Genomic DNA, 25,708 nt, shown 5'->3' on the forward strand with positions numbered 1-25,708 from the left:
GACCACCCGCTTGGCCCATGTGCCTCGCTCGCGCAAGCCCAGAGGCATCACCCTGCTGGCCTTACCGTTTCTGGCTCGAGCGAGCGAGGCTCACCTGCTGTTCCGCCTTCTCCAGCGTCGACATGTCGCATCCTTCCCACTCACATCCCTGCGCAGCACAATCAAGAGCAGAGATGACCTATCATTCATCTCTCACAAACACACAAACACCCGCACACCTCCTGGCCAGCCCTTCTAGCTCCCGCATGCCCGAGTCCAGAACCGCTGCAGTCGCAGTAGCTGCGCCCGTCGCTGCCGTTGCGCCAGCCGGCGTAGGCGTCGCTGTCCCTGCATTGCCAGTCGCGGCAGCAGCTACGGAGTGCAGGACTCGAGCATGCACGATCAGAGTGTTGGGCGCTGGTGAGGGGAGAGAGAGGTCTTCGTGCTGCTCGAGCCGAGTCGTATCAGTGTGGGGAACCGCAAAGGATCAAGATTGTACGCACGTAGAGTCGATAGACGCAAACTTCGAACCGCCCTTTCGCGCCGTCGTCTCGAAGCAGGAAGCGCAGACCGTGTCGCCGATAGGTGTGCAATGGCCTGTGATGCGCGAGGAGGGCGTATCAGCAAGTCGTTCAACTCAGCTCATGTCGACCTTGCCGACCTGCGGGCCTCTGCTGCTCCCGCTTCGCTCAGCCTTTCTTCGATCCAACGACTCACCGCCAGCCGAGCGCAAACAATGCCTCAGTCGAATGCTCCTTCGCCTCTTGTTCCCGCGTCTCATGCCTCTCTTTCCTCGATGCCTCGACCCCAAAAGCATCGCTCGTCCCTTCCTTCTCCCACGCGGCCCAATCTCCGTCCTCGTCTTCCAGCGCCGCAGCATCAGAAGCAGATAGAAGGGTCACGTTCGTCGTCTGCCGAATCGTCACTGCGGCGCGCGCGTCGGCGCCGCCGAAGCCGGCACTGCTGTTGCTTGAGGAAGCGGATGTGGAGGTCGAGGCAGAAGGTCCAGCGCCTTGGCGTGCAGGAAGTGGCAGAGAAGGAAGTTGCAGAGTACTGGCGTGCGAGAGAACAGTGATGAGTACGCCTGAAGGGACGAGCATGGCCTGCGCTCTCGCCGGTGTTCCTCGCGATATCGAGCAGGCTGGCTCCTGCGCCCGCAGTGCGAGCTCAAGCGCGACTCACCATTCTCCGTCCTCCTCACACACCTCCAGCCTCTCCATCCTCGCTCTCCGCGTCCTGCTCCATCTCGCATCGCCCTCCTCGACCTCGCGCGTAGCCTCATCGTCCAGTCTCGTGGCGACGCAGATGCGCTGTGCGAAGGCGCGTGGGGCGCGAGAGGAGAGCGAGCTGGCGGCCAGGAGCAGCGGCAGGAGAGATGGAAGCGAGAAGAACGGGAGCGAGGAGATCATCGACAGCTGATGTGATGACATGATTGCTGTGTGTCGAGGAGACGAGGAGGCGGAGATGGTGGAGGTGAGAAGGAGAGCAGCGAGGCAAGAGCTTAGCGCGGCCGTTGCTCCACGCTCGGCACTCGGCCAACGCGCCGTGCCGCGAAGGCTTCACGCGTCGAGCCTCTTCGCGTTCCCCACGTCCGTCCTTCCCACCTCCATCTCCCAGCTATCATGTCGCGCCGCATCCTCCTCGCCGCACCTCCGCTGTGCGAGCTGGCAGAAGCAGGCTCATCGCATGCCACCTTTCTGCTGCTGCCGCACCCGCGACACTCGCAGCCAGCCTACTACCTGCCGCACCCTGCCGCACCCGGCACGCCGCAGCTGCTCGAGCTGCTCAAGATCGCACCCAGCAGCGGCGCGCGCAGCTGGTTCCTCACGCCCGACGAGGAGGCTGAGACGCCTGCAACGGCATTGCTGGGCGAGGGAGAGGTGGTGCGCGGTGCGTGTAGCCGTCGCGGTGCTGCGCCGCGGCGTGGCTGACTTGCTCTTGTCCAGACGGCGCACTGCATCTGCTTGCGCCCATCGACCCACTCTTCCTCCTGCTGCCCATTCTCTCAACATTACAGCCCGTGAGCACCTCTTCGGCTCTCTCGTGCTGTCAGGCCACTGACCCGCGCTGCAGTGGAGCGAGCTGCCCTACCTGCCGCCAGACGATCTCTTCGAGCGCTGTGCCTCTCTCTGCGGCGCCGAGCTGGCACGGCAGCACAACGCCTCGATGAAGGAGGCCTCGGCACGACAGAAAGACAAGTCGCGGCAGATGGACGTCGAGCTGGTGGATGAGGACACGGAGTGGGAGGACGTGGGCCGCTTCGGAGCGCTTGACTTCGTGCAGCGACGGCTGATGGACTTGTGTGATCGGCTCGGTACGTGCAGCAGAGGCAGCCGTCTCCGCCGAAAGACTGACTCCACCTTCGCCAGACGTCTCTCCTACCCTGACGACAGTGCGGCCCAGCAAGGCGCGCACAATAGCCGCACTCGAAGTCAAGCTCTCCTACCTCTCCTCGGCTGCCACCTTCGACGCCGCACCCACAACGCTGGGGCGACAGCTCGCACGCGCTCTCGACGCCGACGCAACGGACGAGGAGCGTGCGGCGGCGCGACGACGCATCGCCAGCGATACGCTTGGCGACCATGTCTGCGAGAGCTGGCTTGCTGAGCTGGCAGCACACACTGAGGGCGCGGGACAGAAGGAGGCAGAAGCGGCGCAATCATAGCGTGCGTTGTCGCTCGAGCGGTGTGCGGTCCAATGGGTATGTGACAGGTAGTGTGGTGTACAGATAGGAGTCGCTGGAGACAGGTAGTAGGGTCCGCAGGCGAATAAGGGAGCGTCGGCTGGGCCATCAGAAGTCGTCCTCGTGCAGGCCTAGACGCGTGCGGCTGGGCCGCATGCTGTCCGGCTCGTCGTCGGTGAACTTCCAGCCGGTGCAGTCTGAGCAAGTGGAGCGGGTCAGCCACTTGCGCGTCTACGTCTAGACTGCTCTACGCACCGGTGCATTTCTTCTCGCTAATCGTCTTGGGCACCGCCTTGAGCTTCTCCAGCTCATCGTCCAGAATCGGCGGCGGATTCTTGTCCTTCTGGCGCCCGCGCACCAGCTCGTCCCAGTCGGTGGCGAAGAGATCGTCGATGAGATTGGCGATGCGATGCGTCAGGATGTTGGAGCTCCAGCCGAGCAGACGCGTCGTGTCGTAGAGGACCGTGCGGCCCGTGTGGCAGCGCGACTCCATTGCGAAGCCGGCCGTGGCGCACCACGAGGCTGCACCGACGCATTCGCCCACTGCAGAACGCCGTCAGTCGGTGCTGCAGGGCCAGGAAACGGAGGCGACGTACTGGGGATGGGGTCGCCGCTGTGGTACACGTTGGTGATGTGCTCCGACGACGCGTGCTTGCTCAGCATGGGCAGGTGCAGACGCTGCGCCGCCATGCGCTCAGCCGGCGCCTCGAACGTCACGACGGGCACGCCAAACGTGTGACCGAGCAGCGAGGCAATGGCGCCGCCGAGCGAGTGACCGGTGATCTGTGAGCATGAGCGGGCGATAAGCATGTAGCAAGTGCCACGGCGCTACACTCGACGCACCCAGATGTCTGCGTCCGGGAACGCATACGACACGTTGTTGAAGAGATCGGTCGCGGCGGGGTAGTAGAGGGACTTCTGCACGAGCGCGGTGCTGAGGCACGGCTTGGAGCACGTCGGCGCCTTGGGGTCGGCGCCCCACGCCACCTGCGCACGCTTGCGCGCCGCCGATGCGCCCCAGGGCCCGTCGGTCGGCTCCGGCACGTCCGTCGTGTGCGACGGCGGCGGGTCCGACGAGCCGAAGCAGTCGCAGACGGAGCGCCATGTCCAGCCGACGTGCGCGCAGCAGCACGAGAAGAGCAGGTTGTCCTGTGAGATGCCGGCGTGAGCTCCGAGCCAGGGACACAGCAGACGCTGCGCTCCAGCCTTGCACTCGACCACGTTCGCTGCCATGCCCCCCTCTCTCCCCTGCCCCCCGCTCCTCCGGCCACTCACATTGACCTTGTCGCGCTTGGCCGTGTCGCCGCCGCCGGGCAGCACGCTGGCGCTGGTGCCCTTGATGGCGAGCACGACGATGTCCTTGCCGTGCGGGTCCGCCTTGGGGTCGATGAAGACGTGTCCGCGCATGCCGTCGTCGGCCCAGCCGAAGCTCTGGCTGATGTTCCAGCCGGCGTCGGGCACCCAGCCGCCGTGCGGCAGACTCGTGTCGTTGGGCGCGTAGTAGGCAATCTCGGCCATGCGCGCCAGCGTGCGCAGCGTGTGCCGGTCGCTGATGTTGGGGTGCGGCATCGAGAGCGTCTCCCACTCAAGCTCGGGCACGTGGGCTGCAGCGGCCAGGCGCGCGGCCGTGTGGGCGCGGGCGTTGCGCGGGCGCGTAATGTCGGCGCGGTAGGAGCGCAGCGTCAGCGGCTCGGGGCGCTGCGGCAGCGCGGCGAGTGCGGCGAGCGGCGCGGCCGAGGCGTTGAAGGAGGCGGAGCGGCGGCCGCCGAGCTCGTGGACGTGCGACGAGGCGAGGGTGAAGGTGTGCACGGCGGCGCCGCTGTGGCGCGCCGGCTGAGCAGTGCGCAGCGGCCAGAGGGCGGCGAGGCGCGGGGCCGCGGCGGGCTGGTGCGCCAGCAGGCCGACGCCGAGCAGCAGCAGCACGAGCGGCGCGACGAGGAGCGCGAGGCCGAGACGGGCGTGGGTGCGCGCCATGGTGGGTGCAGGTGGGTGGTGGAGGAGCTGAGCATGGCCCGGCGCAGCGCGCAGCACGCTGCGTGGGCCCTGACGTGAGGCCAGGGGAGCGCACGAGGCGGGTGCGCCGCTGTTCCCACGCTCTCCAGCAGTCACCCGCCCGCCCGCATCTCGCAGCCGCGCCGCTGACCAAACGCGCAGCATGACGTCGAGGCGTTGCCGCACCGCGCCGCCGGCCGCTGCTGCTGCTCCTCCCTGCTTCTCGACAACCACCACAAGCAACACACGCAGCTGCACACGCACCCACGCATCCGCAGCACCACCATATTCCGCCTCACGCCGCTCCGCCCCGCGCTCCAGGCCGTCGCCGCTGCCGCCATGCCCCGCGCCTCGCGCACCTCCACACGCGGCGCCGCTGCCGCCGCCACGCCCACCAAGGCCGGCTCATCAGCCTCGCCGCCGCCGGCCGCGCCGCGCTCGGCCACGCGCAGCAGCGTCAAGCGCGAGGTCAAGGCCGAGCAGCCCAGCACGCCGTCGCCGTCCAAGAAGACGCCCGCCTCGACGCCGGCGTCGCAGGCAAAGGCGGCCGAGAAGAAGATTGCCTCGCTGCGCGCCTCGCTCGACGAGGGGCCCTTCCCCACGTGGGCGCGCCCCACGCCGCAGGACTGCCAGGAAGTGGCGCAGCTGCTCGCCGACGCGCACGGCTACCGCGCCATTCCGACGGGCAAGAAGGCGCAGAAGAAGGAGGAGAGCTTCGGCGGCTGCGGCAATGTGTGAGGCCTTGCTGGAGACGCTGTGCCTCGCTGCCTGCTGACACGCGCGCCGTGCAGCTCCAACGTGCTTGATGCGCTGATCCGCACCGTCCTCTCGTGCAACACCTCGTCGCGCAACAGCACTGCCGCGCACAAGGCCATGGTCGAGGCGTACGGCAAGAACAACTTCCAGGCGCTGCTCGATGCGCCGCACGCCGAGCTCGCCGCGACGATCCGCTGCGGCGGCCTGCACGACCGCAAGGCCGGCATCATCCAAGGCGTGAGTGGTACTCGTGGTGTTCGCTCCACGCAGCAGCTGATGTCGTTCTCGCGCCTCTCCCAGATCCTCTCCCGCACCCTCGAGCTGCACGGCAAGCTCTCGCTCGACCACCTGCACGGCGCGCCATCGCGGCAAGTGATGGAAGAGCTCGTCGCCTTCAACGGCGTGGGCCCCAAGGTGGCCAGCTGCTGCTCGGCCTTCTGCATCGGCAACGACGAGATGGCCGTCGACACGCACGTGTGGCGCCTCTGCAAGGCGCTCGGCTGGGTGCCGGACAAGGCGACGCGCGACCAGACGTAGTGAGTGTCCTGCTGCGACTTACTCCACTTGCGGTGCTGATGCCACGCATAGCTACCACCTCTCGTCGCGTGTGCCCGACGACCTCAAGTACGGCCTGCATGTGCTGCTCATTTCGCACGGCAAGCGCTGCCCGAACTGCTCCGCCAAGGGCTTCGCCACGGTCAAGGACGAGATTCGCACTCCCTCGACCTCCCCGGAGCCTGCCGCCAAGCAGGAGAACGGCGTCAAGCAGGAGGAGGGCGTGAAGAAGGAGGAGGCAGACAGCGGCGACGAGGAGAGCGAGACGAAGGATGCCCGCGCGCTGCGCGACGGACGGCCAGCGCTCAATGGCTGTGCACTGCGCAACGCTGGGCTGCTCTCCAAGGGCAAGGCGCGCAAGGTCAAGGCTGAGGCCAAAGAGGAGGCCAAGGAGGAGGAGACGGAGGAGAAGCCGGACGCAGAGGATCAGCTCAAGCGCGAGTCTAGCGTCGGTGCCGCGGGCGAGCGGAGAAGCAAGCGCGCACGGAGGAGCCAGGCATGAGGGGGGTTGGCTGGGTATATATCTTTGGGACTGAGCGCGACCGTGCCGAATGTATCTATAGCAGAGATACGGACGTCTGCGGCAGGGTGAGAACGGGGCATTACTTGACGACCTTGACGGAGAAGTTGCTGCGGCGTGCGGAGAGGATGAGCACGCGCAGAGCAGGCAAGCAGCGGCACTCGACACACCGGAAGTACAGCGCCTGATTCTTCTTCGTGGCCCAGTCCCTGTGAGTAGTTGGCGAACGGTGAGTCACGGCTCTAAGTCGTGCGCCAGGTGTACTCACGGGCCGTGGCCGCCGAAGAAGCTGCGATGCCTCGCGTGTCAGCATCGTGCCATGATCACACCTCAGCTGCCTCACGTGGAGAAGAAGAGACCCTTGTGCGCTGACGGGTAGAGGACCTTGTTGAACGACAGCACCTGCTTGCCATTGGCGCTGACGCGGATCGAGCCGTCGGGCTTGGTGCCCGAGCCTGGTCCGATGTGGCGTCAGCGTCTACATGCACACTCGACCCGCACGATCTCGCGCACCGAGGAAGATTGTCTGTGAGAGACTGGTCCACGCCCCGCGGGTGAAGTGGAACGACCCACGGCCGAGCGAGACGCCGTAGGAGGACTGCAAAAGGGGGATCAGATGCGGCGCTGCCGTGCTTGCGTGGCAGAACTCACGTCGCAGACCGACTTTGGCGGCACGTCGCAGATGGACGGATCCTGGCGATCCTGCGGCACGTAGAGGTACACCTCGCCCTCGCCCTATGCCGCAGCAGCGTCAGATGAGCTCCCTGTGAAGCGAAGCGCTGGCACTCACGTCGGTGCGCCACATGAAGCGTGCACTCCAGCAGTCGGCCGCCTCGTCGCCGCCCGAGCACTCTTCGCGCCCGCCGTACAGGCCCGGCAGCTTGCCGCCCTGTACGTACTCGAACGACGCAGGCACAAAGACGTCATACGCCAGCGTCACCGTCAGCGCAGGACCTGTGACACGAGGGTCAGCGACGTGCTGCAAAGGCGGCTGGCTGGGCACCGACGCAGGTCAAAGGGCGTCAACGCGTAGAACTGCGAGCCGCCAACAGGCGTGCCTCCGGGGTTGGACGAGCCTGCAGCGCGCAGAGCGAGCAGTGAGTGACAGTTGCAGGAGATCGCTGATGCAAGCTCGACGCACCTGCAGGATAGAACGTCTCGATGACGCTCTTGCCCTGCGCCACAGTCACGCCAAAGACGGAGCCGATGGGCCGGTCCAGCGCCTCGATCTGTCGTCGCTGCGGTGCCGGACTGAACTCGTGTCGCAGCGTCAAGATCGAGCCCAGCACACCGCCGAGCAGATCGCCGACCAATCCTGTCGCAGTAGCGGGGCTCGTGGTCTGAGGCTCCTCTGGCTCCTCTTCCTCTTCCTCCTCGTCGTCTTCTCCGCCAGCGGCGCACACTTCACCGCCGTCTTGATCTGGTGTGCTGTTTGTGGTGGGACCTGTGGCACCACTGACTCCCTGTGCCTTTGTTCCTCCGGTCTTTGCCGGCTTGGCGTACGCATAAGGAGGTAGCCCCTTGCGCAGGACCTGGCTGTTGCTTTGTCCGCTCGACCAGCGCAGGATCTTGAACTCTGAGAAGTCCTTGAAATCGGGCGAGAGCTTCCACGTCTTGCCTGCGTCCTTCGAGCCGCGTGGCCAAGACGAGGCCTTGGCAGTCGGCGCCGCCGTGCGCGAACTGGACGCGGCTGTGGACGCAGCGACACGCTGCTGGTCCATGCTGATGACTCGCACAGCCACCGGCAGCTCAGTACCGACTTCTCCATCTGAGTCCTGCTGGTCGTCATCCTGGTCCTCCGTGTCCTCGCCGTCAGCTCCAGTCGCGTCCTCGCCATTGGCGTTCCCTCCGTCTTCCCCTGAGGCATCCTGGCCGTCCTGCCCGTCTTCCGCTGACCCATCTTGGCCGTTCACGGTATCGCCGTCCTCGTCTTCTCCCTCTGCATCAGCCTCTGAGTCATCGTCATCCTCCTGCGCGATCAGAATGGCCGGCGCAGCTGGCTTGTTCGAGGCCGACACGCTTGTGGTCTGCAGCGGCGGAGGCGCGCTCGAGGCACCGGCCGGTGGCTGGCTGCTCTCCGCCGGAGGAGCGTCTGGCGCATCAGTCGGAGGGTCGAGCTCGGGCTCGGGCGCCGCACTGTGCTGATCCGGCGGCGGCGAGGCATCCTGCTTCTCGGGCTGCTCATCCCAGTCGGTGTCCTGCTGCTCAGGCTGTGCTTGCGGCTGGTTGTTGTGTTTGTCCCACAGCTGGCGCGCTGCATCGGACTGCTGCTGCATGGCAGCACTGCCCTCGGCCAGCGGCTGGGCCTCCTTGACGACGGCGTTGAGCAGCCACGATGCGGCCGGATCAACATCGCGCTCGGCCAACGCGGCGTCGTCGTCGTGCCACGCCAAGGCGCCATGCTCGTCGAGCAGATGGCGGGCAAAGAGGAGCGGCGGCAGCGGCGGCACGGCGCCGGCGGCGAGGGAGCGCGGCTGTGCGGCATCGGCGGCTGCGGCGGCGGCTGTGGCTTGCGCCAGGAGGGCGCGCCTGCGGGCCGCAGCTCGGCGTGCGTGCGTGTGGCCGTGGCCGAGCTCGCCGGGCACATGCCAGGCGGCCGAGGTACCTACGAGCGGGCCATCGACGCTATCAAGTGACGCAGCGATGAAGCTGCGCCGCTGGTGCCGTGCACTGCTCAGGCTGCTGCTCCCGGCGCTGCTCGTCTGCGGCATCATGCGCCGGGCCTCGCGCTCGGCGGAGATGCGCGCCGAGAGCGCCTCGTGGCCAAGCAGCAGCGGAGGTGCGCCAGCATCGACGTCGGCATCGGCGTCGAGCTCGGCGCCCGACTGCTGCTGATGCGCCAGACAGAATGCGGCGAGCAGCAGTGCCGCCTGCGCACATGCGAGAGGTGCACGCATCGAGGTATGAGAGGTGCTTGCGGGGTGCAGTCGGAGGGGTGGCCTGTGGGGTGAGGGAGCATGGGAGGCGGAGCAGGGTCCTGCTTGTCTTGCGTCCTCGGCACGCAGAGGGCTGGCCCCGCATCAAACGTCCGGCCGCCGTGTCCTGCGGAAGCAGCGGAGCCGCATGTCGTATATCGCAGGCGCATGAAGCTCCGTCTTGTGCTCGGGCAGCGCTCAAGCTCGGCCGGTACATCATCTTGAGCTGAGCTGCCCCCTGCTTGCTGCCGGCGTGGGCGGGCTTGCAGGAAGGCAGGCGCTGGGTGGGGGATGCGCGCGTGTTGCTTGCTCGCGGTGCCATGGGATGGCGCATGTCGCGCGCCGAGCCCGCCCGTGCTCCGCCGTTGCGCGCCGCTCGAGGACAGCGAACGCGGGTATTCCAGCTCAGCGGCGGCTCGAGCATGGCCCGAGGCTCAGGGAGAAGCTGCATCAAGACTGCGCCGAGCGGCACAAACACTCCATGGCGCCGCACGGGAAGGGCGGGAGAAGCGGGTGCAGACGGCGCAGGACAGCCGGGCGGCCGTCGCGGAAGCTCCTCTACCCGGCGGTCGGCGTCGCCAAAGAGTCCCAAACACTGCAGAGGCAGGTTGCAATAGCGGCGTTGATTCACAGTGTAGACAATGTAGGTGCAGCACAGGACGGCGCAGAGAGCACGTCCGCCAATAGACCCGCGCAGGGGCGCGGCGGAGCGGGCGACAAGATGAGGCACGGTGGGTAGCGAATGAATGTAGGAGCCAATGCAGTTGGGGTGGGTATCATGAGATGAAGCCAGGGAATGAGGAGAAGGAGAAGGAGGCGGCTGTTCAGCGGCCAAGGACGTTGGCCGAGGTGTTGGCGCGCTGCATCACGCGGCCGCCGAGGCCGCGAGAGAGCGTCTGGCGCGGCGTGTCGAGCGAGTCGGCGAGGGCGCCGACGTTGAAGGCAGTCGGACGGCGAGCAGCCACCGCGCAGGGGCTGTCGCTCGGGCCCTCCTCGAAGGACGAGTCGCCGACCGAGCTGCCGAAGCTCGTGTCGCCGACGTTGGCGGCGCCAAAGGACGCGGGCTGCGACGAGCCAAAGGGCGCCGGCTTCGACGCCGGCTGCAGCAGCGGGCGCTTGTTGCGGGCCGCATGTGCCTGAGCAGCGCTCGGCGAGTCCTCAAAGGAGCTCTCCTCCTCGCAGATCGTGTGTGTCTGGCCGAAGCCGGGCGCGCCGAGTGGGATGCCCTCGGTGCTGACGACGCGCTCGCCAAACGTAAAGGAGCGGTGGCGGTTGAAGGGCTGCTTGGGCGCAAACTGCTTGCGGAAGCCGCTGATCTCCGACGAGCGCTGGTCGCAGTACGTCGGGTCGTCCATCTCGACGTAGCGCTGCGGCTGGCACACCGTCGGGAACGCCTTGAAGAAGGCGCAGTAGCCGCCCTCGAGGATGTAGAGCTCGGGGAAGTGGCACGACGGGTAGTCCTGCTGCAGCGCGCGGTCGGCGTGGCGCAGCGCCAGCGCCAGCGAGGGCGCACGCTTGCAGGAGAATTCGCAGTGGAAGATGAGCACCGTCTTGCGCCGGTTGCCATCCCCGTCGCAGCGTCCGCTCTGCGTGCGCAGCGGCAGCGGCTGGTTGGCGTGCAGGCCCTGGCCGGCGGTGAGGATGTGCGCCTTGACGCGCTCGATGGTGCTGAGGTTGATGGCGCCGGGCACGTGGCCGCCGTCGTACTCGTAGCCGAAGCGGCAGTCGATGACGTGATAGTCCTTGATCTCATCCTGGTAGCGGCCCTCGAGCACGTCGACGAGCGTGGCGGGCGAGATGCGCATGAGGCCGTCGGCCTTGGCCGTGAAGCACGGCAGCACCTTGCCCTCGCGCTCCGACGCGCCGAAGCCAGGCATGCACTCGGCGCCGTAGCTCGGCGAGCCAGCCATGGACGGCTCGTTGAGGCTGATGCCGCGGTCCTCGGCGGCGCGCTTGCTGCCGTAGCCGAGCGGCGAGGTGTCGTCCTTGCTGGTCTGGCGCAGCAGCGCGGGGCGTGCGCGCGGGCGAGCCGACGAGGCGATGGGCGAGCCGCTCGCATCGAAGCCGGGCGGGAAGCGCCGCTCGCCGTCGGGAGAGGACATGTCGGCGGCGAGCATCATCATCCGCTCGCCACCGCTGCCGTTGCTGGCTCGGCGGTCGTGACCGAGCACGCCGGAGTGGTCGGCGGCGGACATAGACCGGCGAGGTGCCGGCGCAGTCAGGCGCGACGCCTGGCTGCTGCCGAGCACGGGGTAGGCGGACTTGAGGGCGCGGTCGCAGTCGCCCATGGTGGCGCTGACGATGGGCGCCAGAGCCGGCCGGCGAGCGTATGGGTTGGCGCGCTTGCCGAGCGAGGACTTGGCCGGGCCTGCGCCGCTCATGCCGAGCGCCTGGCTGAACGTCGGCAGCACCGCTGAGGACGCCGTCTTCTCGAAGACGCGGCTGCCGAGGGCGTTGCGCGGAGCCGGTCGCGGCTGCTGCTTGACAGGCGAGCTGTTGGGCGAGGACGAGAGATGCAACGAGAGGTTCGGCCGCCGTGCGGTGCTGCAAGGTGCGGCCGGCGCGTGCTCGGGCGAGTGCGGGTCGAAGAAGTACGAGCCGAGGCCCTGCTCCATGGCGGAAGTTGGTGGGGACTCCAGGATCGGGCTGTGCATGGGGCGCTGGTCGTTGAACGTGGATGGCTTGAGCTCAGAGGAGGTCGACTCCGCGGAGTGCGAGCGGCTGCGGGCGTGGACGCCGCCGAGGGTGTGCACAAGCGAGTCGGACTGTGCGTGAAGAGAGGCATCAGCGCCTGCGCTGAGCGACATGGGCTGCTGAACTCACGTTGCGCTGCAGGGCCTCGAGGCTGGCGCGTTTCCGCGCCGGCACGCCTGATGAGGAGGCGGGCTGCTGCGTCATGCTCTTCATGAGGTTCGGCCGCCGCCTGAGTGGACAAAGGGATGAGCAAGAGCGCGAGCCAGCGACACTTCGTCAGCGACATACCCGATGGACGAGCCCGACGGAGCCAGTGCGGAGCGGATGCTCGGACGCGAGTGGTTCTCGCCGCCGCCGAGAGGCAGCGACGCTGGCCGCCGCTTCATCGGCGGCTCCTTGTCCGGGCTGCTGTCCGTGTCGCTGAGCGCGTTGCTCAGCGAGAGCTCGGTGCCGAAGAGGCGGCCGAGCGAGCCGCCGGCGCTGGGCGGCGCAAAGGCACCGGACGCCGGCTTGCGGGCGTCGCCGTGCGGCGTGTCCTCCTTCATGGCGCTGCCCGGCGGCAGGGCGCCGAGCACCGGCGACGACTCGCGCGTGCGGCGGCCGCCGCTGCTGCCCGACGAGCCCTTGGAGCGGCGCACGGGCGTCTCGCTGCGCAGCGCCGACGACGATGCGGCCAGCTGCGGCGAGATGTCCATGTAGTACGGCGAGCTGAGCTTGGCGGCGAGGTGCGGCGACTTGGTGTTGAGCACGGTGCCGAGCGCGGCGCCGAGGCGGCCCTGCTCGCCGCGCCGGGCGCTGCTGCTGCCGGCGGCGGCGACGAGGCGCATCTGCGTGGTGAACGAGGTGGACGGCGAGACGCGGGCGGCGAGGTCGTGCGCGCTGCCGGCCGTCGAGAGCTCGAAGGAGGAGCCGAGGCTCATCGACGAGCCGAAGGAGCGGTCGCCGAACTCGGCGGGCAGCTCGTCGTGCGCGTAGCTGGGCGACGCCTGCGCCTGGAAGAGCGAGTCGAAGCGCATGCGGGGCTCCATGGGTGAGGAGAGGAGGGCGGTCATGGAGGAGAGGGTGTGGGGTTGCGCTTATGAGGTGCGGCTGGGCGATGGGCCCTCGCGCGCGGCGCAGGGAGAGAGCTGTGCGTTGGGCGGATGGCGGATGGCGGTGGGCGGTGGGCGGTGGGCAGTGGGCGGTGTCGCGTGGAGGAGAAAGGAGCCACTTGGCGCGCTAGCGATGCACGAGGCACAAAGGAGGGTGGAGGGGAGTGGGCGGCGGGGCGCGGACGAGGATAAAGGGAGACGCAGGTGGATGCGAGGAGGAGGTGGTGGAGGAGGAGCAGAGAGGGCCAGCGTCAAGTATGGATCGACAAAGGGAGGCGGCCGGTGCGAGAGGGAGCAGTGAGGTGAGGCTGCAGCGGAAGTGACTTGATCGCAGAGAGAGCACAGCAGCAGGCCGCGGCACAGCAAGGTGCCGCGCGCGCAGCCAGCGGCCGCACTCTGTCGCAGCCACCTGCGTGATGCGGACGCGGATGCGGGCGGCGTGCGTGTGTGCTGCTTCCCGCATGTTGCACCTTGGCCTCAGGCACACGCGCAAGGCGCCGCCTCCAACACCGCCGCCCTCTCGCAGCCGCGCGCTGCCCGATGGAGCGTCCTCGCCCGCCCGCCGCCACATCGCATCACCCGCTGTTGAGGTAGCGTGCGGCTGCGGCAGGGCGCCGGCGGGCGGCGCTGCGTGCTGTGAGCTGCACCCTGCTGCACGCAGCTGCACCTTCCTGCATCAGGACACATGCGTCCGCTTCTGGGCGCGGCGGCCCATCAGACGGGACACGCGCGCGCGCACGGCGGTGGTGTTGCATTTGCAGCGGACAGGCCCGCAGCCGAGGAGAGAAGGGCGAGAAGGGCGCGCCGCCGCGGGCGGCGGGCCCACGCGCCGCGCGCGCAGGAGAGCAACACACCAACACCTCGGCGGACCCTCTTGCTCTCGCCGCGCCTGCTCCGCCCGCGCAGAGCAAGGCGGAGGGCCAGAGCGTGTCACGGTGCAGCGACAGCGGGCCGCTGCAGCGTCGATCCTGCTTCTCCCGGCCGCGCGCGGCAGCAGGCGCAACACGCCGTGCCTGTTGAGGCAGCGGCGCCTGATCGTCGCGGGCGCAGGCGTGACGCGCCGAGGCATGCGCAGCCGCACGCCCGTGCCCCCTCCGGCACGATCAGGCGATGCGGAGCCGCTCCCGCGCTGATCGCCGCCCTCGTGGGCCCCAAGATGGCGCTCGCCGCTCGGCGCTGGCGCCGGAGGGCCGAGCGGGTGGATGCGTGGGCTGCCAGCGCGTGGGCAGTGCAGGAGGAGCACGCCTCGCGCTGCAGCACGCAACACAACGCAACGCTGCAGCGGCTGCGCCGCCAACGGCCGCGCTACACGGAAGCGGCACGGGAGAGCCTCTCGGGCTCGTCACTCGGCTGCGGGAGATGCAGCAGCTTGCAGCACAGCCGCAGCACACGCGGCGCTCGAGCGGTGCGGCCGGTGCCGGAAGCGACGCAGAGCGGGCAGATCCACCGCAGGCTGGGCAGCAAGGCGCAGCTCGCACGCATGGCAGCATGGCAGCGGCGGCGGCACAGCGGAAGCGCGTGTGCCGCCACGCCCCCCGGGCCGACCGCTGGCCGAGCATCCGTCGAACAGCGAGCCGCGGCTCGCCGCAGCGGCTCTCGCGCAGCCGACGCCGCAGCAGAGGAGAAATCCGAATATCTGGTCGCTGCCAGCCAGCGTTCAGGTGGGATCTTCTCCGCACGGCGGTTGGACAGCTCGGAGGCGTCATGCAACGGCGGTGGAGCATGGCGGGACGCCGGGCCTGCACCTCGCTTGGCAACGCACGTCCCCGACGGTTGCGACACTGTGACGGCGGAAGCACGACTAGTGCCAGCGCACGCCCGCTGCACCTCGCTCTCGCACACCATCCCAGACAGCCGGCGGCGGCGGCCATCGTGCCACGATAGATCACCTCACACGCCCGGCCCGCCAGCGCGGAGCGCCGCGGTCTGGTGCTGGGGCGTGCGGCTGCTGTCCGCTAGCCGACGGGCGACGGACATGCTCGCAGCGAGAAATGTGCGTGCTCCGGCCGGGAAGGATGAATTTGAGTGTCCCGGAGCCTCGGCGAGCATGAAGCATGGCGCGCGTATGTCGGAGCCTCTTCAGGCGCAAGCCACCGCCGCTTGCTTTCGTGCGACTGCGCTCTCGAGGGGGAAGAACGTTGCTCAGAGCCCACGGTCCAGGCCAAAGTTGCGCCGAGGCGAGGCTTGCGCGCCTGAATGAGGGGCCCATGAGCGGAAAGGTGCTGGCTTTTTGGACGAGACATCTCCTCTGCGGGCGCGAATCGGGCGACATGGCTTGTGCGAAGGGCGTGCCGCGCTGCGCGTGCGTCTCCCGCCGCGCCCGCCGCGCCGACGGCTCGGCCCGCACGCCAGCGCAGCCGGAGTCGGGCAAAGACGTGTGCATGCAGCTCGCAGCTCGCAGCTGCGGGAGGGCGCGGCTCGGCAGAAGACGAGGACGAGGCAGCAGAGATAGCTTTGAGGTGCATGCAGCAGCGCCGGGCAAGCTGCGGCAGCGGGCCCGCTGCTTGCTGCTGTCTCGCTGCTTGCTGCTGCCTCCGCCGTGCTGGGCTCAAGCTCCCGCCTCGTGGTCGCTCCATGCCGCTGCGAGGCCATGCGCTGCAGGGCTGCGAGCTGCAGCAAGCAGCAGCCACCTGCAAGCTGCACCTCTCCCACGCCCGCCCCACTGTCCCGGTCGCACGCTCGCCGCCCAGGCGAGCAGCATGCAGAGCGGCATGGCGGACATTCGCGGCAGCTTGCAGATCCTCTCCTTTTCCGTGTCACCTCTCGCCAGCGAGCAAGAGGAGCCGCGACGTGCTCAACGAGCGTCCACAGCGAGCGCCGAGGAACGCCAAACCTGCGCGAGCGGGTCATGGCGAATCTCGGGACGGCTGGCGATGGGTCTGGCGAGCGCCGAGATCGACGATCTGCCTGCGAGCACGCTGACGTCGCGGCGAGACGAGGGCGACGCGCGCGGCCCGGTCTTGGGCGCAAGGCGGAGGACGGGCCTGGGCACGTCAGCGGCGGTGCGCGGCACGCGGCGAGGCGCCAGGTGTTGGTCTCGGGCGGCAGCGGGTGTTGGTCTCGCGGTGTTGGTCTCGCCGAGCTCTTGCTGCGCTCTGGTGCCTCGCGCGGCACCGCGCCACAGCGGGCTGACCTTCGCGTGACTTCTGCGAGGGTCGGCCGCAACACCGCCGCCGTGCGGCTTTGCTGCGCTCTGACGGCCCCGCCAACTGGCCAGAGATTGGAGAAACTGCCTGCGGAAATCTCCTGTCCGAGTCCGAGCCTCTGCGCTGGCTGAGGCAGTTTTGCGGCGGCAGGCAAGGCGAGTCGGAGGGACGCGGCGCCGTCGGTCGGAGGCGGGTGTGACAGGCACGCGGCCTGCGTGCAGGATGCGTGACGCGCCGGTCATCCGCTTACTCCGGCTGCCGCAGCAGAGCAGACGCACAGCCTGCTGCGGCTGCGGCTGCACCTGGCGGCTGCACGCAGGACGCAGCGGTCCTTGTCGGTGCCGAAGCCGGTGCCGGCGCTGCGGTGAGCCCATGAGCACGCCCCTCTGCACCGCTGCCGCGGCTGCACCTGCACGCTGCAGCCACCGCAGGATGCCGCATGGCCGTCCGCTCGCTCGCTGCTCATGCAAAGGCGCCGCCTGAAGCGGGGAACGGGCGACAGGTGCGTGCTGCCAGGCACGGCCGTTGCAGACAGACATAAGCGCAGACTGCGGCGGCCGAAGAGAAGCGCGAGAAGGAGGAGACGCCGCGTCCGCTGCCGGCACACCTGCGCCTGCCGCGCTGCAGCAGAAGCAGCCGTCGCACCATGCGGCATGGTGGCGCTCCGGGCAGCCCGTGTCTCTGAGCACACGTCTCTCCGCCTCGCTTGTCTTGCCCGGCTTGCTCTCCCTCGACGGAGCATTCACTTGCCTCTGAGACGCCTCGCCGGTAGCCGAGGATTGCCTGCCTGCCCTCGCACATGCAGGCTACCCTGGGGTCCTGGCCGCAAAGCCCACCTGGCGCCACCTGCTCGAGCATGCAAGCGCCACCTGGAGATGACCCGGATACTGCAGATCTTGCGTTGGCCTCGTGCCCATGCTACCGGCTGCAAGAAGCAGCGGCTGTTTCTCTCGCTCATCACCGGCGCTGCTGGTGAGACGCAGGCCAGCAGCGGCTGGCGTGTGAGCCTCACCACTCTCCCGCAGTCACGCACCAACGTGCGCAAGCCTGAATCCTCTTGATTGAACCGTCTGTCTCTCCTGCGCCAAAGCGGCGGAAGCACAGCCGGCATGGTGGCGCTACATCGCGAGCTCCGCGAAGCTCAAAGGATGGGACATGCGGAGCGCAGCTCGGCGGCGCCGCCTCTGCTGCGGCGTGCATTTCCCCGCCTCCGCTGATTAGCCGCAGCAGCAGGCACGCTGCGGCCACCGGCGTCTGCCAGCACGCCCCGAACGGCTCCGCTGCGGCTCGGCGAAAGAGAAATGTCGTCGACAGGCGAATCTGAGAAGAGCGACTGGAGTGCAGGCTGCCGCTCGGGCTGCCCTGGCGAGCTCGCGAGATGTGTCACTCCCGCTGCCAGGCACGCTCCGCGCTCAGAGCGCTGCAGCAGAACACGCCGGTGCACAGGGGCTGCTTGCATGTGTGACGGGGGAAGGACAACCGCTCGCCGCTCAGCTCTCGGAAGACGGCTCGGCAGTAGCATCAGCGAGCTCAGGCGCGACAGCGTCGGGCTCCGTAACGGCGAGCGCAGCCTGTTCCGCCAAGCCCTGTCGGACGGACGCGACCGTCGGCGTGGCCTCGGAGACCTGCTGCGTGTCGATGTCCTTGACGTTGATGACAGGCGCCGCAGCCGGAGCTGGCTCCGCTGCAGCCAGCTTGACCGACTTCTTCGGACTGGGCAGCGCCGGCGACGAGCGGCGGTTGATGTGCAGCGACGAGGCGACGCGCTTCGCCAGCGCATCGGGCCCCGATCCAAAGCCTCGCCGCACCTCGCTGCTCTCGCGCGCCGCCGCCAGCGCCGACTGGCCGCGTGCCGCAGCGCCGGGCGGCAGCGCAGCACTGGTGCGCAGCTGACCAGACAGCACAATGTACTGGATGCTGCCCCACTCCCACAGCTTGCGCTCGAGCCTGAGGGTAGAGTGGCGTCAGCTGACATGTCACTCGGCAGCACGCTGGCACGCACCAGTTGAGGTTGACCGGCTTGTTAAGGAAGTCGTTGCAGCCGGCCGCGAGCGCTGCGACCCTGTCCGAGTTGAGCACCGAGGCCGTGAGGGCGACGATGATGACCGAGGCGCGGAAGGGCGTCTGCGCCGCCATGTTCGGCGACATCGGTGTGGCAATCAGCGGCGGCGGCGCGTCGAGCTCGCGGTTGCTCTGCGAGCCGGCCTGCGACGCTGGCGGCGTCGACGGCACCACACCGATGTTCTCGGCACGCTCGAGCTTGCGGATCTCTTTCGTCGCCTCGATGCCATCCATGACGGGCAGCTGAATGTCCATCTGAGGAGCCCGGCGCGTGAGCTGCTGTGCACCAGGCAGCTCCCAAGGCACTCACGAGAATGAGATGGAAGCCGCCGCTCTGCCACTTGTTCACCGCCTCGCGACCGTCGCGCGCGACATCGAAGGCAATCTCCTTGCGTGTCATGAACTTGGTCAGAATGCGCAAGTTGATGGGGTTGTCTGTGTGCTAAGAGTGTCAGCTGAGCGTCGCGCAGGCCTGGCCCCGACGTCACGCACCTTCGACGATCAGCACTTTGATGGGCGGCAGCACCTTCTCGCGCACGGGCGCCCGCTTTGGACCACCGCCCTTCTTCACGGTAGGCGCGAAGCCAGCTCCGATCAGCAGACCAGACTGCGGCTGCGCGGACGGCCTGCGAGGCACGGGCTGCGTTGGCAACGCAAAGGACTGCCGCGCGTGCGCTGCCGCCTCCAGGGGCAGTGTCGGCGAGCCCGGCGAGGTGGCCGACGTGGGCGACAGTTTAGCATGCTGGCCTGCAGGCTCAGCTAATGTCGCCTGCGGGGCAGTAGCCTTGGCAGTCTTGCGCGGCGGGGCGACGCTGACGCCTTCGCGGCGCGGCAGCTTGATCCTGGGTGGCGACTTGGGCTCCGGAGCGGCCTCGCGAGCCGGGGCCGGCGCCGATGCAGGAGCACTGCTGGCAGCCTCGGCTGCGTGGACGCTCGGCTGCGGCGCACTGCCGGCCTCTGCCACACTTGGAGCCTTGGCAGAGGCCCCCGAGAGACGCGAAGACGGCACGATGCCGACGTGCTTGGGGTCCCACACCGCGCTGGAGCGGGCGACTTCGTCGAGCGGGGTCGCGAGCGGCGGCTTGGAGCCAGCCAGCACACTCTCGATGCCGACCTGCGGCGAGAAGAGGCTGCCAGCAGGGTAGGCCCAATCACTCGCCGCCGCGCCGCCGTCCGTGCCGGCGCCCTGCGTCTTCCGACGAGAGCCTCGGCCAGACGACGCGTGTGTCTCGCGTGTCGTACGGGGTGTCGCAGTGACGTCGGTGGCATCGCCGGTGCCTCGTCTCGACTCGGACTTTCGCCTGCCGCCATCTGAAGCCGCGCCACCGCCGTTGGAAGACACGCCGGCCTGGCTGACGTTCTCGCCGCTGCCTCTGCGCTGCGAGGCCGGCGTGCGGCTACCGTGCGAGGATGTCGTGGCAGGCTGGAAGAAGATGCCGGCAGGCCGGCCGTCGGGACTCTGGATCACCATGCCCGACGCACCGCGGCTGCCCATGCGTGCCGCTGTCTCGCTGAAGTAGCCGAGCGCGTCGAAGGGCATGGGGCTCGCCGGCGCGCCCGCGGCGATCCCGCCAGCAGCGGATGCAGCTCCAGGCGCGACGACAGCCGGCATGCTGGCCGGCTGCGAGCCTTCCGAGGCGACCGGCTGGCTGCCGTGGCTGACGGAATCTGACGGAGCAGACGCCAGCTTGCGCTCAGCAGGAGCAGGAGCTGTGGCGGCAGCGGCGGCGGCGGCGGGCTTGACCTGTCGTGGTGTGGGCTCCTGCTGGGCTGCTGCAAGCAGAGGCGCACTGATCATCGTTGGCGGCGGAGGGAGCTCAAGACGCAGACCGTGCTTGCGGTCCGGCGATTTCGATCCCTTGCGGAGCGGTGCCGGCGCCGCTATGTGCGGTGCGTCGGCGCCAAGCGATCGTCCAGGCACCATGCCCGGAGAGGGCATTCCGCTCGTCTGCCAGCCGGCACCGCCCGCCGCGCGCGAGGCGGTGACTGGAGACAGCGGGCTCGTAGCGATGGGCGAGAAGAAGGGATCCACGAGCGGCTTGTACACTGCCGTGTGCATCGCCGTCAGCAGCCGCCGCACGCCGGCAGGCTGCGGAATAACGATGACCTCGGGCAGCGGCGCCACCTGCGTCGACGCGGACTCGACGATGGGCTGGATGGCATCGCGCACCATGCGGAAGTTGCGCAGGCTAGTAAAGTAGATGATCGCATGCGTCGAGTCGTCCTCGTCCTCGTTCGGTCGCTCCGCCGCCGGTGCGGCATCTGCTTTCCGCCCGCTGAGGGCGATGTCCTCGTCAACGAGCCGCCTCACCTGGCGGTTCGACGACGGCGGGCCGCGTCGGAGTGCTGGTCTTGCGCCGCGCTGACTCGAGTCCATCGCGGAGTGCAGCAGCGAGATGGCAGAGCGCATGCGCAGGAGCTCGCGCTGCAGCGTGTCGATGTCGTCGTCGATCATGATGAAGCTGAACGGCACAATCTGACTGCCGCTGCGGGTCATCGGCGGTGCTGTTAGCGCGCTAGGTCCTTCTGATGCGCTATCGCCCTTCGGCGCGGCATCAGAGCGCACCACAACGGGCACGCCCGTGACCGGGTCCAGCACCGCGGTCTCGGACCCCGAGCGCGCGGCACTGCGGCCGCCTGGCGCACTTGTGATCTGCGATCCCATGCCGACGTCGCTGGGATAGTGCACGAGGCTCGGCTTGTTGCCGGACAGTGCGATAGCTGTCCGCGGCGCGTTCGTCTCCTCGCCAGAGCCCGGGCCCGTCCAAAGCCGCTCTTCCGAGTCGTGGAGCGCCCCTTCCAGTGGCAACCGCGCAGTCTCACAGCCGAAGCTCGCGAGCGTCTCGGAGAGGTGCCGAGCAAAGACACTGGTCGGAGAAGCGTGCAGTGCGATCTTCTTGCCGCGGAGCTCCTTGGCGGCAAAGGTCGCCAGCTCCGAGGCAGACGGCTCCTCGGCCAGCTCAAGGGCTGGCAGAAAGCGCTGCCGAGCCTCAGTCTCTGCCGAATCTCGATGCGCCGCTTCGACGAGTGCGGCACCGGCGACAAGAGGCAGTCGGATGACTTGGCGTATCCTGCTTGATAAGACGTCGTCTGGGCCCAGCTGAAGCTCTTCGACTTCGACGCCAGCGCCGGTGTCGTGCAGCAGCTGTGCAGACGGCGGGTGGCGCAGTGTGGCCGATGCCGAGGTTGCGCCGGCAGCATGCGGCTGGCTGAGCGTCACATGCAGGGAATAGCGATGCGTCTCGCTGCCATCTGACGTCTCTGCCGACTCGGCCCTGTCGATGTGGATGCCGACCTCGATCGTGGCTCCAGTGAGAGCGGAGGCTATTGTGCGAGAGAGTACCTGGGCGATATCGCATCAGCCTGGCCGCACGGGCACGTCTGGCAGGTCCTGCACTCACATGAACCATGGCGAAGCGCACCGCCCCTTCGTCGCCTCTCACGCTCATCCCTGCTCGCACTGCGGCTGCCTCTGAGCCAGTCGACTCCAGCACATTCCCGCCCTGGTAGAGGACGAGATGCACCCCGTTCTCTGCCGCCTGGCCCGAGACGACGTCGGCGACGCGCTGGCCCATCTCGAGGATGTCAAAGTCGGCCGGCAGACTCAGCGAGGCCAGCGAGGTGCTCGAGAGCTGCAGCGAGCCGCTGCTCGAGCTGGCGACTTGCGCTTCGACGGTAGCACTCGGTACTTCCTCCGGCGCAACCCCGCCGACGTTCGCGGCAGCCACAGCGGCGCGCTGCGCCAGGCCAGCGGCACCAGCAAAGCTCTGAGCAGCAGTGACGCCGGGCGCCTCGCCGGAGAGCGCATCAGCCCGGACGTTCGGTCCCGTATCTGGCCCGCCCATCCGTGCGCAGAGCCAGTTGAGGGTGCGGCACGCCTCCAGCAGCGCCTCCACGCTGGCGACAGGCACCTGCAGGCTCATGGCGCTGAGCCGCTCGTGCGAGGGATCGAGCAGGTGCGGAGGTATGACCTGCAGCAGCGTCGTGATCGGCAGCTGCAGAGTGTCGGCAACGAGACTGGAGTAGCTCGCCATCGTCGTCAGGCGCTCGGTGTCGGTGCTGGTGCTCGGCTGGCCAGTGCCGAGATGAGCCGGCGCAGACATTGCGTGCCGCAGGGAATTATCGGGCTGCGCGCCGGGCGAGGCAGCATGCTCGGCAGCGACGGCGGGCAGAGGCACGCCAGTCTCTGCTGCGCCGGTCTCGCTGCCTCGGTTCGTAGGCGTGCTGCTGCCCTGACTCGGGCCGGTGGCAGAGCCTCCTGCCGCAGGGTCCCGCTCCGGCTGCTTGCCGCGTGCCCGCTCCGATCGCCGCTCAGAGCCCACGCCTCCGCCCGGATGCTTGAGTGCGCCGAGCCGCGCGCTCAGCGGCGCCGTCAAGCTGCGATGGAAGGGCCGGCGCGGCACAGGCGCATTCGTCTCGCTGCCCTCGGACGGCGTGCCCTGCGCCGCGTCGAAGCGAAGCACGGGCGTGCGCGGCTGCTCGGGCAGGTCAGACGCACCGCCAGGCGATGGCAGCGACTTGTTGAGGTGTGGAAGCGTCGGACGGGCGAGACGTAGCGCCGGCGCGGCGCCCTCGACGCTTTGCGCCTGAGGCTCGGCCATGGTGTCCGACGTGTCCGACGCCAGGTGGAGCACGGACGGTCCCTGCGAGAGAGCCGCGCTGGACGACGAGGCGCCCTAGATCAGCAGTCTGCGGCTACACTGCGCAGCCATGCGGCGCTGCAGCGTGCAAGAGACGTGCGCGAGGGCGAGCGCAGGTGTGGACACGAGTGGGCGAAGAGGACAGCGGGGGATGGTGGTGAGATGCAGGCACGGCCACGCAGATCGGGAGCGCCTGGGCTGGGCCCCGCGGCGATGCGCGCGGCGCGCGGCGTGCAGCAGAGAGGCGCGGCGGCGCGCCGTGCTGCCGCCGCACTCGCTCCGTGAGCCGCTCTCTATCCGCTCCTCCACCATGCTCAGGCTGCGAGAGGACACGACAGCAGATCACAGAACAAGCAGGTGACACTAAGACTGGTGACTAGAATACATGAGGAGGCGGCTACAGGCGGCTACTCGGCCGCGCCGGCAGCAGCGGCAGGCGGGACCTGCGCCGGCGCCATGCGCTCTCGCAGCGCCTGCCAGCTGGAGAGCAGCTTGGCCTTGACGTCGACGTTGGCGAGGCGCTCGCGCAGGCCCGGCTGCGGCGCCCGTTGCGCCTCGTGTGCTCTGCGCTCCTCCTTCTCCGCCTCCGTCTCGCCTCGGTCGATGATAATGTCTTCGATGCGCGAGAGCATGCGGCGCGTGTAGGCGCGCACGCCGCGGTAGACGAGGTGCAGCGCCCGCATGACGCCGAGGAAGACGAGGAAGAGCAGCACGGCTGTCGCGATGGCTCCGACATCGCCACCCTGGCCGTTCTGTCCGCCACCGCGCCCGTTGCCGCGTCGCCGACCGCCAGTCATGCGCACAAAGCCGCGCCCGAGACCGAAGTTGCCCAGATGCAGCAGAGGCATCGACAGCAGCATGGTCAGAAACGAGCTGACGCCCACGACGGAGAAGCCCAAGCTGACTGAGCGATGGAGTGAGCGGAGGCGTTTTGATGGAGGAAGAGGAGTGACTTACACTGCAGTGCAATCCTCTGGGCCCACGAGCTCGAGGTGAAGTCGTCCTCGTCCTCCTGCGCTTCTCGGTTCTTGCTGCCCGAATGCCTGTCCTCGTAGCGCTCATCCACCTCGTCCTCTTCGTCTTCGCCATTCGCCCACACCCACTTGAGCTCACTCCACCAGCCACGCTTGGCCACCTTGCTGCGCTCCGCCTGTCTCTGCGTGAGGCGCCTAGCCTCCCGGCGCTCCTCGTCGCCCTGCAGTTCGGCCAGCGCGGTGATGACGCCGCCCTTTTTGACGTGCGTAAGGCCGGCCTTGGCCATTTTCAAGAAGGCACGGCTCTGCGCCCAAGAATCGTAGCCCAGCTCGAAGTAGCTGTTCTCCTCGCCGAGGTCGTCGATCCACGTGTTGGAATGATAGTCGCCGCCGGGGACAAGGTTCCAGCGGGAGGAGGCGGGCTCCGTCGCGACGCCGCCCCCGAATGACCGCAGTGCGACGTCGGTGGTCAGGCCGATGGCCCAGATGAGCATCAGAAAGAGCGGCACAGAGACGATGAAGAGCAGAATGGGCGACTGTGCGAAGCCGACGAAGCGCGACTGGCGGAAGCGATATGGCTGCCCGCACTGGTCGCACTGCATGGCCGACGTCGAGCGCCGCGAGGCCATGCGCCACGAGGTGAGGCACGAGGTGTGCACGAACTGGGCAAAGGTCAGCTCTGGTGGCTGAGAGGTCCCGCCGACGAGCACTTACCTTCATAGTGCCGCGACACCTGCACGGCGCAATGAGCTTGCCCAGCCTCTCGCCGCCAGCCACGTTCGCAGAAGGGCCGTCGAAGCAGATGCGGCAGATGAGATCTTCGTCGGGGCGAGCCTCGGCTTGCTCCGCGGCCGGCTGCTCCGGTGCAGCCTGCTGCGCAGCGCCAGATCCCTCTCCCGCCTTGGCCTCTCTCGCCTCTGCTTCTGCCTGCGCATGCGCGCTGTTCGCCGAGGAGCAGGCCGAGGAGGCAGCGGACGAGCTGCGACGCCGCCGCCGGATGCGAGGCGCTGGCTCTGCATCGGCCTGCCGCTCTGCCTGCCGCGCATCGTCGCTGTCGCTGCTGGCTATGCGCTCGTGCGCGCCCTCCGGCTCGTCGAGGTCCACGCCGTGCGCCTTGAGGCGGGCCATGCGCTCGGCGCGCCAGTCGGGCGGCGCGAGAGGCTCAGCTGGCTCGCCTTCTGCATCGCTGTGCAATGAGTTCGAAGAAGAGGAGGCGTCGGACGAGGCATCGGCATGCCAGCCGTAGGTGAGGTCGGCGGCGTTGGCGGTGGCGACGGCGGGGTCGGGCGGCGCGCGCTGCCCGGGCAGGCGCTGCCGCAGCGTCTCCTGCAGCGTGGGCCGGCTGGGGCCCGACATGCTCGGCGCCGGCAGAGGGCGGGAGCGAGCGAGAGAAGCGGAGGGTGATGCGCGAAGAAGGATGGGTGGAGGATGTGGTCGGGAGCGGAGGAGCGGCCCCTGATGCTGCCCCGCGCGCGTCGTGTGCGGGGCGCGAGCGTGGCGTGTGCTGACCTTGTGCCGCGGGCTGCTGCGCCTCCACGTCACCCGCAACACCCTGAAGCTGCAGCGGTGCGGCCTTCCGTGTGGCACGCTGCCTCGGCTCGCACACAGCAACCAGCACAGGGACGTTCAAAAGGCTCAGATCAGTCTGCGCATCCCTGTCCATCAGAGCACAGCATCGAGGGTGTGGCGACCCAGTGACGCT

The 25,708-nt window shown here is 68.5% G+C and overlaps 10 protein-coding genes across 10 annotated transcripts; 4 read left to right on the forward strand and 6 right to left on the reverse strand.

Moving 5' to 3' along the window:
- Positions 1–132: 132 nt before the first annotated feature.
- Positions 133–1,453, reverse strand: FA09DRAFT_215224 (hypothetical protein). The gene is made up of 3 exons (XM_025739518.1): positions 1,162–1,453; positions 483–576; positions 133–424 (listed from the first exon to the last, which is right to left on the reverse strand). The coding sequence occupies exons 1-3, from the start codon at positions 1,407–1,409 to the stop codon at positions 182–184; spliced, it is 585 nt and encodes a 194-aa protein (XP_025599959.1). The 5' UTR covers positions 1,410–1,453; the 3' UTR covers positions 133–181.
- A 123-nt stretch (positions 1,454–1,576) lies between these two features.
- Positions 1,577–2,720, forward strand: FA09DRAFT_328474 (hypothetical protein). The gene is made up of 4 exons (XM_025741787.1): positions 1,577–1,869; positions 1,926–1,999; positions 2,053–2,293; positions 2,349–2,720. The coding sequence occupies exons 1-4, from the start codon at positions 1,602–1,604 to the stop codon at positions 2,642–2,644; spliced, it is 879 nt and encodes a 292-aa protein (XP_025599960.1). The 5' UTR covers positions 1,577–1,601; the 3' UTR covers positions 2,645–2,720.
- A 50-nt stretch (positions 2,721–2,770) lies between these two features.
- FA09DRAFT_359094 (alpha/beta-hydrolase) lies at positions 2,771–4,642 on the reverse strand (the record flags this gene model as incomplete). Its single annotated transcript, XM_025745056.1, has 5 exons — positions 3,938–4,642; positions 3,506–3,811; positions 3,259–3,445; positions 2,918–3,205; positions 2,771–2,859 (listed from the first exon to the last, which is right to left on the reverse strand). The coding sequence occupies exons 1-5, from the start codon at positions 4,634–4,636 to the stop codon at positions 2,771–2,773; spliced, it is 1,569 nt and encodes a 522-aa protein (XP_025599961.1). The 5' UTR covers positions 4,637–4,642.
- Positions 4,643–4,877: 235 nt separating this feature from the next.
- Positions 4,878–6,467, forward strand: FA09DRAFT_359095 (DNA glycosylase; the record flags this gene model as incomplete). The annotated part of the gene is made up of 4 exons (XM_025745057.1): positions 4,878–5,388; positions 5,446–5,647; positions 5,711–5,946; positions 5,999–6,467. The coding sequence occupies exons 1-4, from the start codon at positions 4,994–4,996 to the stop codon at positions 6,465–6,467; spliced, it is 1,302 nt and encodes a 433-aa protein (XP_025599962.1). The 5' UTR covers positions 4,878–4,993.
- Positions 6,468–6,824: 357 nt separating this feature from the next.
- FA09DRAFT_295096 (hypothetical protein) lies at positions 6,825–7,559 on the reverse strand (the record flags this gene model as incomplete). Its single annotated transcript, XM_025740103.1, has 5 exons — positions 6,825–6,940; positions 6,999–7,083; positions 7,137–7,220; positions 7,276–7,439; positions 7,493–7,559. Coding segments are annotated over 5 exons (516 nt in total), but the record flags the coding sequence as incomplete, so codon positions are not given.
- Positions 7,560–10,006: 2,447 nt separating this feature from the next.
- On the reverse strand, positions 10,007–13,471 carry FA09DRAFT_305576 (hypothetical protein). The gene is made up of 3 exons (XM_025740504.1): positions 12,383–13,471; positions 12,224–12,323; positions 10,007–12,165 (listed from the first exon to the last, which is right to left on the reverse strand). The coding sequence occupies exons 1-3, from the start codon at positions 13,144–13,146 to the stop codon at positions 10,225–10,227; spliced, it is 2,805 nt and encodes a 934-aa protein (XP_025599964.1). The 5' UTR covers positions 13,147–13,471; the 3' UTR covers positions 10,007–10,224.
- A 1,417-nt stretch (positions 13,472–14,888) lies between these two features.
- FA09DRAFT_215341 (hypothetical protein) lies at positions 14,889–16,589 on the forward strand. Its single transcript, XM_025739519.1, has one exon. The coding sequence runs from the start codon at positions 15,240–15,242 to the stop codon at positions 16,326–16,328; it is 1,089 nt and encodes a 362-aa protein (XP_025599965.1). The 5' UTR covers positions 14,889–15,239; the 3' UTR covers positions 16,329–16,589.
- A 134-nt stretch (positions 16,590–16,723) lies between these two features.
- On the forward strand, positions 16,724–17,606 carry FA09DRAFT_215344 (hypothetical protein). The gene has a single exon (XM_025739520.1). The coding sequence runs from the start codon at positions 16,796–16,798 to the stop codon at positions 17,390–17,392; it is 597 nt and encodes a 198-aa protein (XP_025599966.1). The 5' UTR covers positions 16,724–16,795; the 3' UTR covers positions 17,393–17,606.
- A 215-nt stretch (positions 17,607–17,821) lies between these two features.
- Positions 17,822–22,993, reverse strand: FA09DRAFT_337190 (hypothetical protein; the record flags this gene model as incomplete). The annotated part of the gene is made up of 5 exons (XM_025743976.1): positions 17,822–18,278; positions 18,334–18,647; positions 18,703–18,827; positions 18,885–21,735; positions 21,794–22,993. 5 exons carry the CDS (start codon positions 22,991–22,993, stop codon positions 17,822–17,824), a joined length of 4,947 nt encoding a protein of 1,648 aa, XP_025599967.1.
- Positions 22,994–23,374: 381 nt separating this feature from the next.
- On the reverse strand, positions 23,375–25,443 carry FA09DRAFT_215375 (hypothetical protein). The gene is made up of 3 exons (XM_025739521.1): positions 24,721–25,443; positions 23,990–24,668; positions 23,375–23,936 (listed from the first exon to the last, which is right to left on the reverse strand). Exons 1-3 carry the CDS (start codon positions 25,360–25,362, stop codon positions 23,440–23,442), a joined length of 1,818 nt encoding a protein of 605 aa, XP_025599968.1. The 5' UTR covers positions 25,363–25,443; the 3' UTR covers positions 23,375–23,439.
- Positions 25,444–25,708: the final 265 nt, after the last annotated feature.

This window comes from Tilletiopsis washingtonensis, assembly GCF_003144115.1.
Source record: "Tilletiopsis washingtonensis strain MCA 4186 unplaced genomic scaffold FA09scaffold_5, whole genome shotgun sequence".
Taxonomy (NCBI): Eukaryota; Fungi; Basidiomycota; class Exobasidiomycetes; order Entylomatales; genus Tilletiopsis; species Tilletiopsis washingtonensis.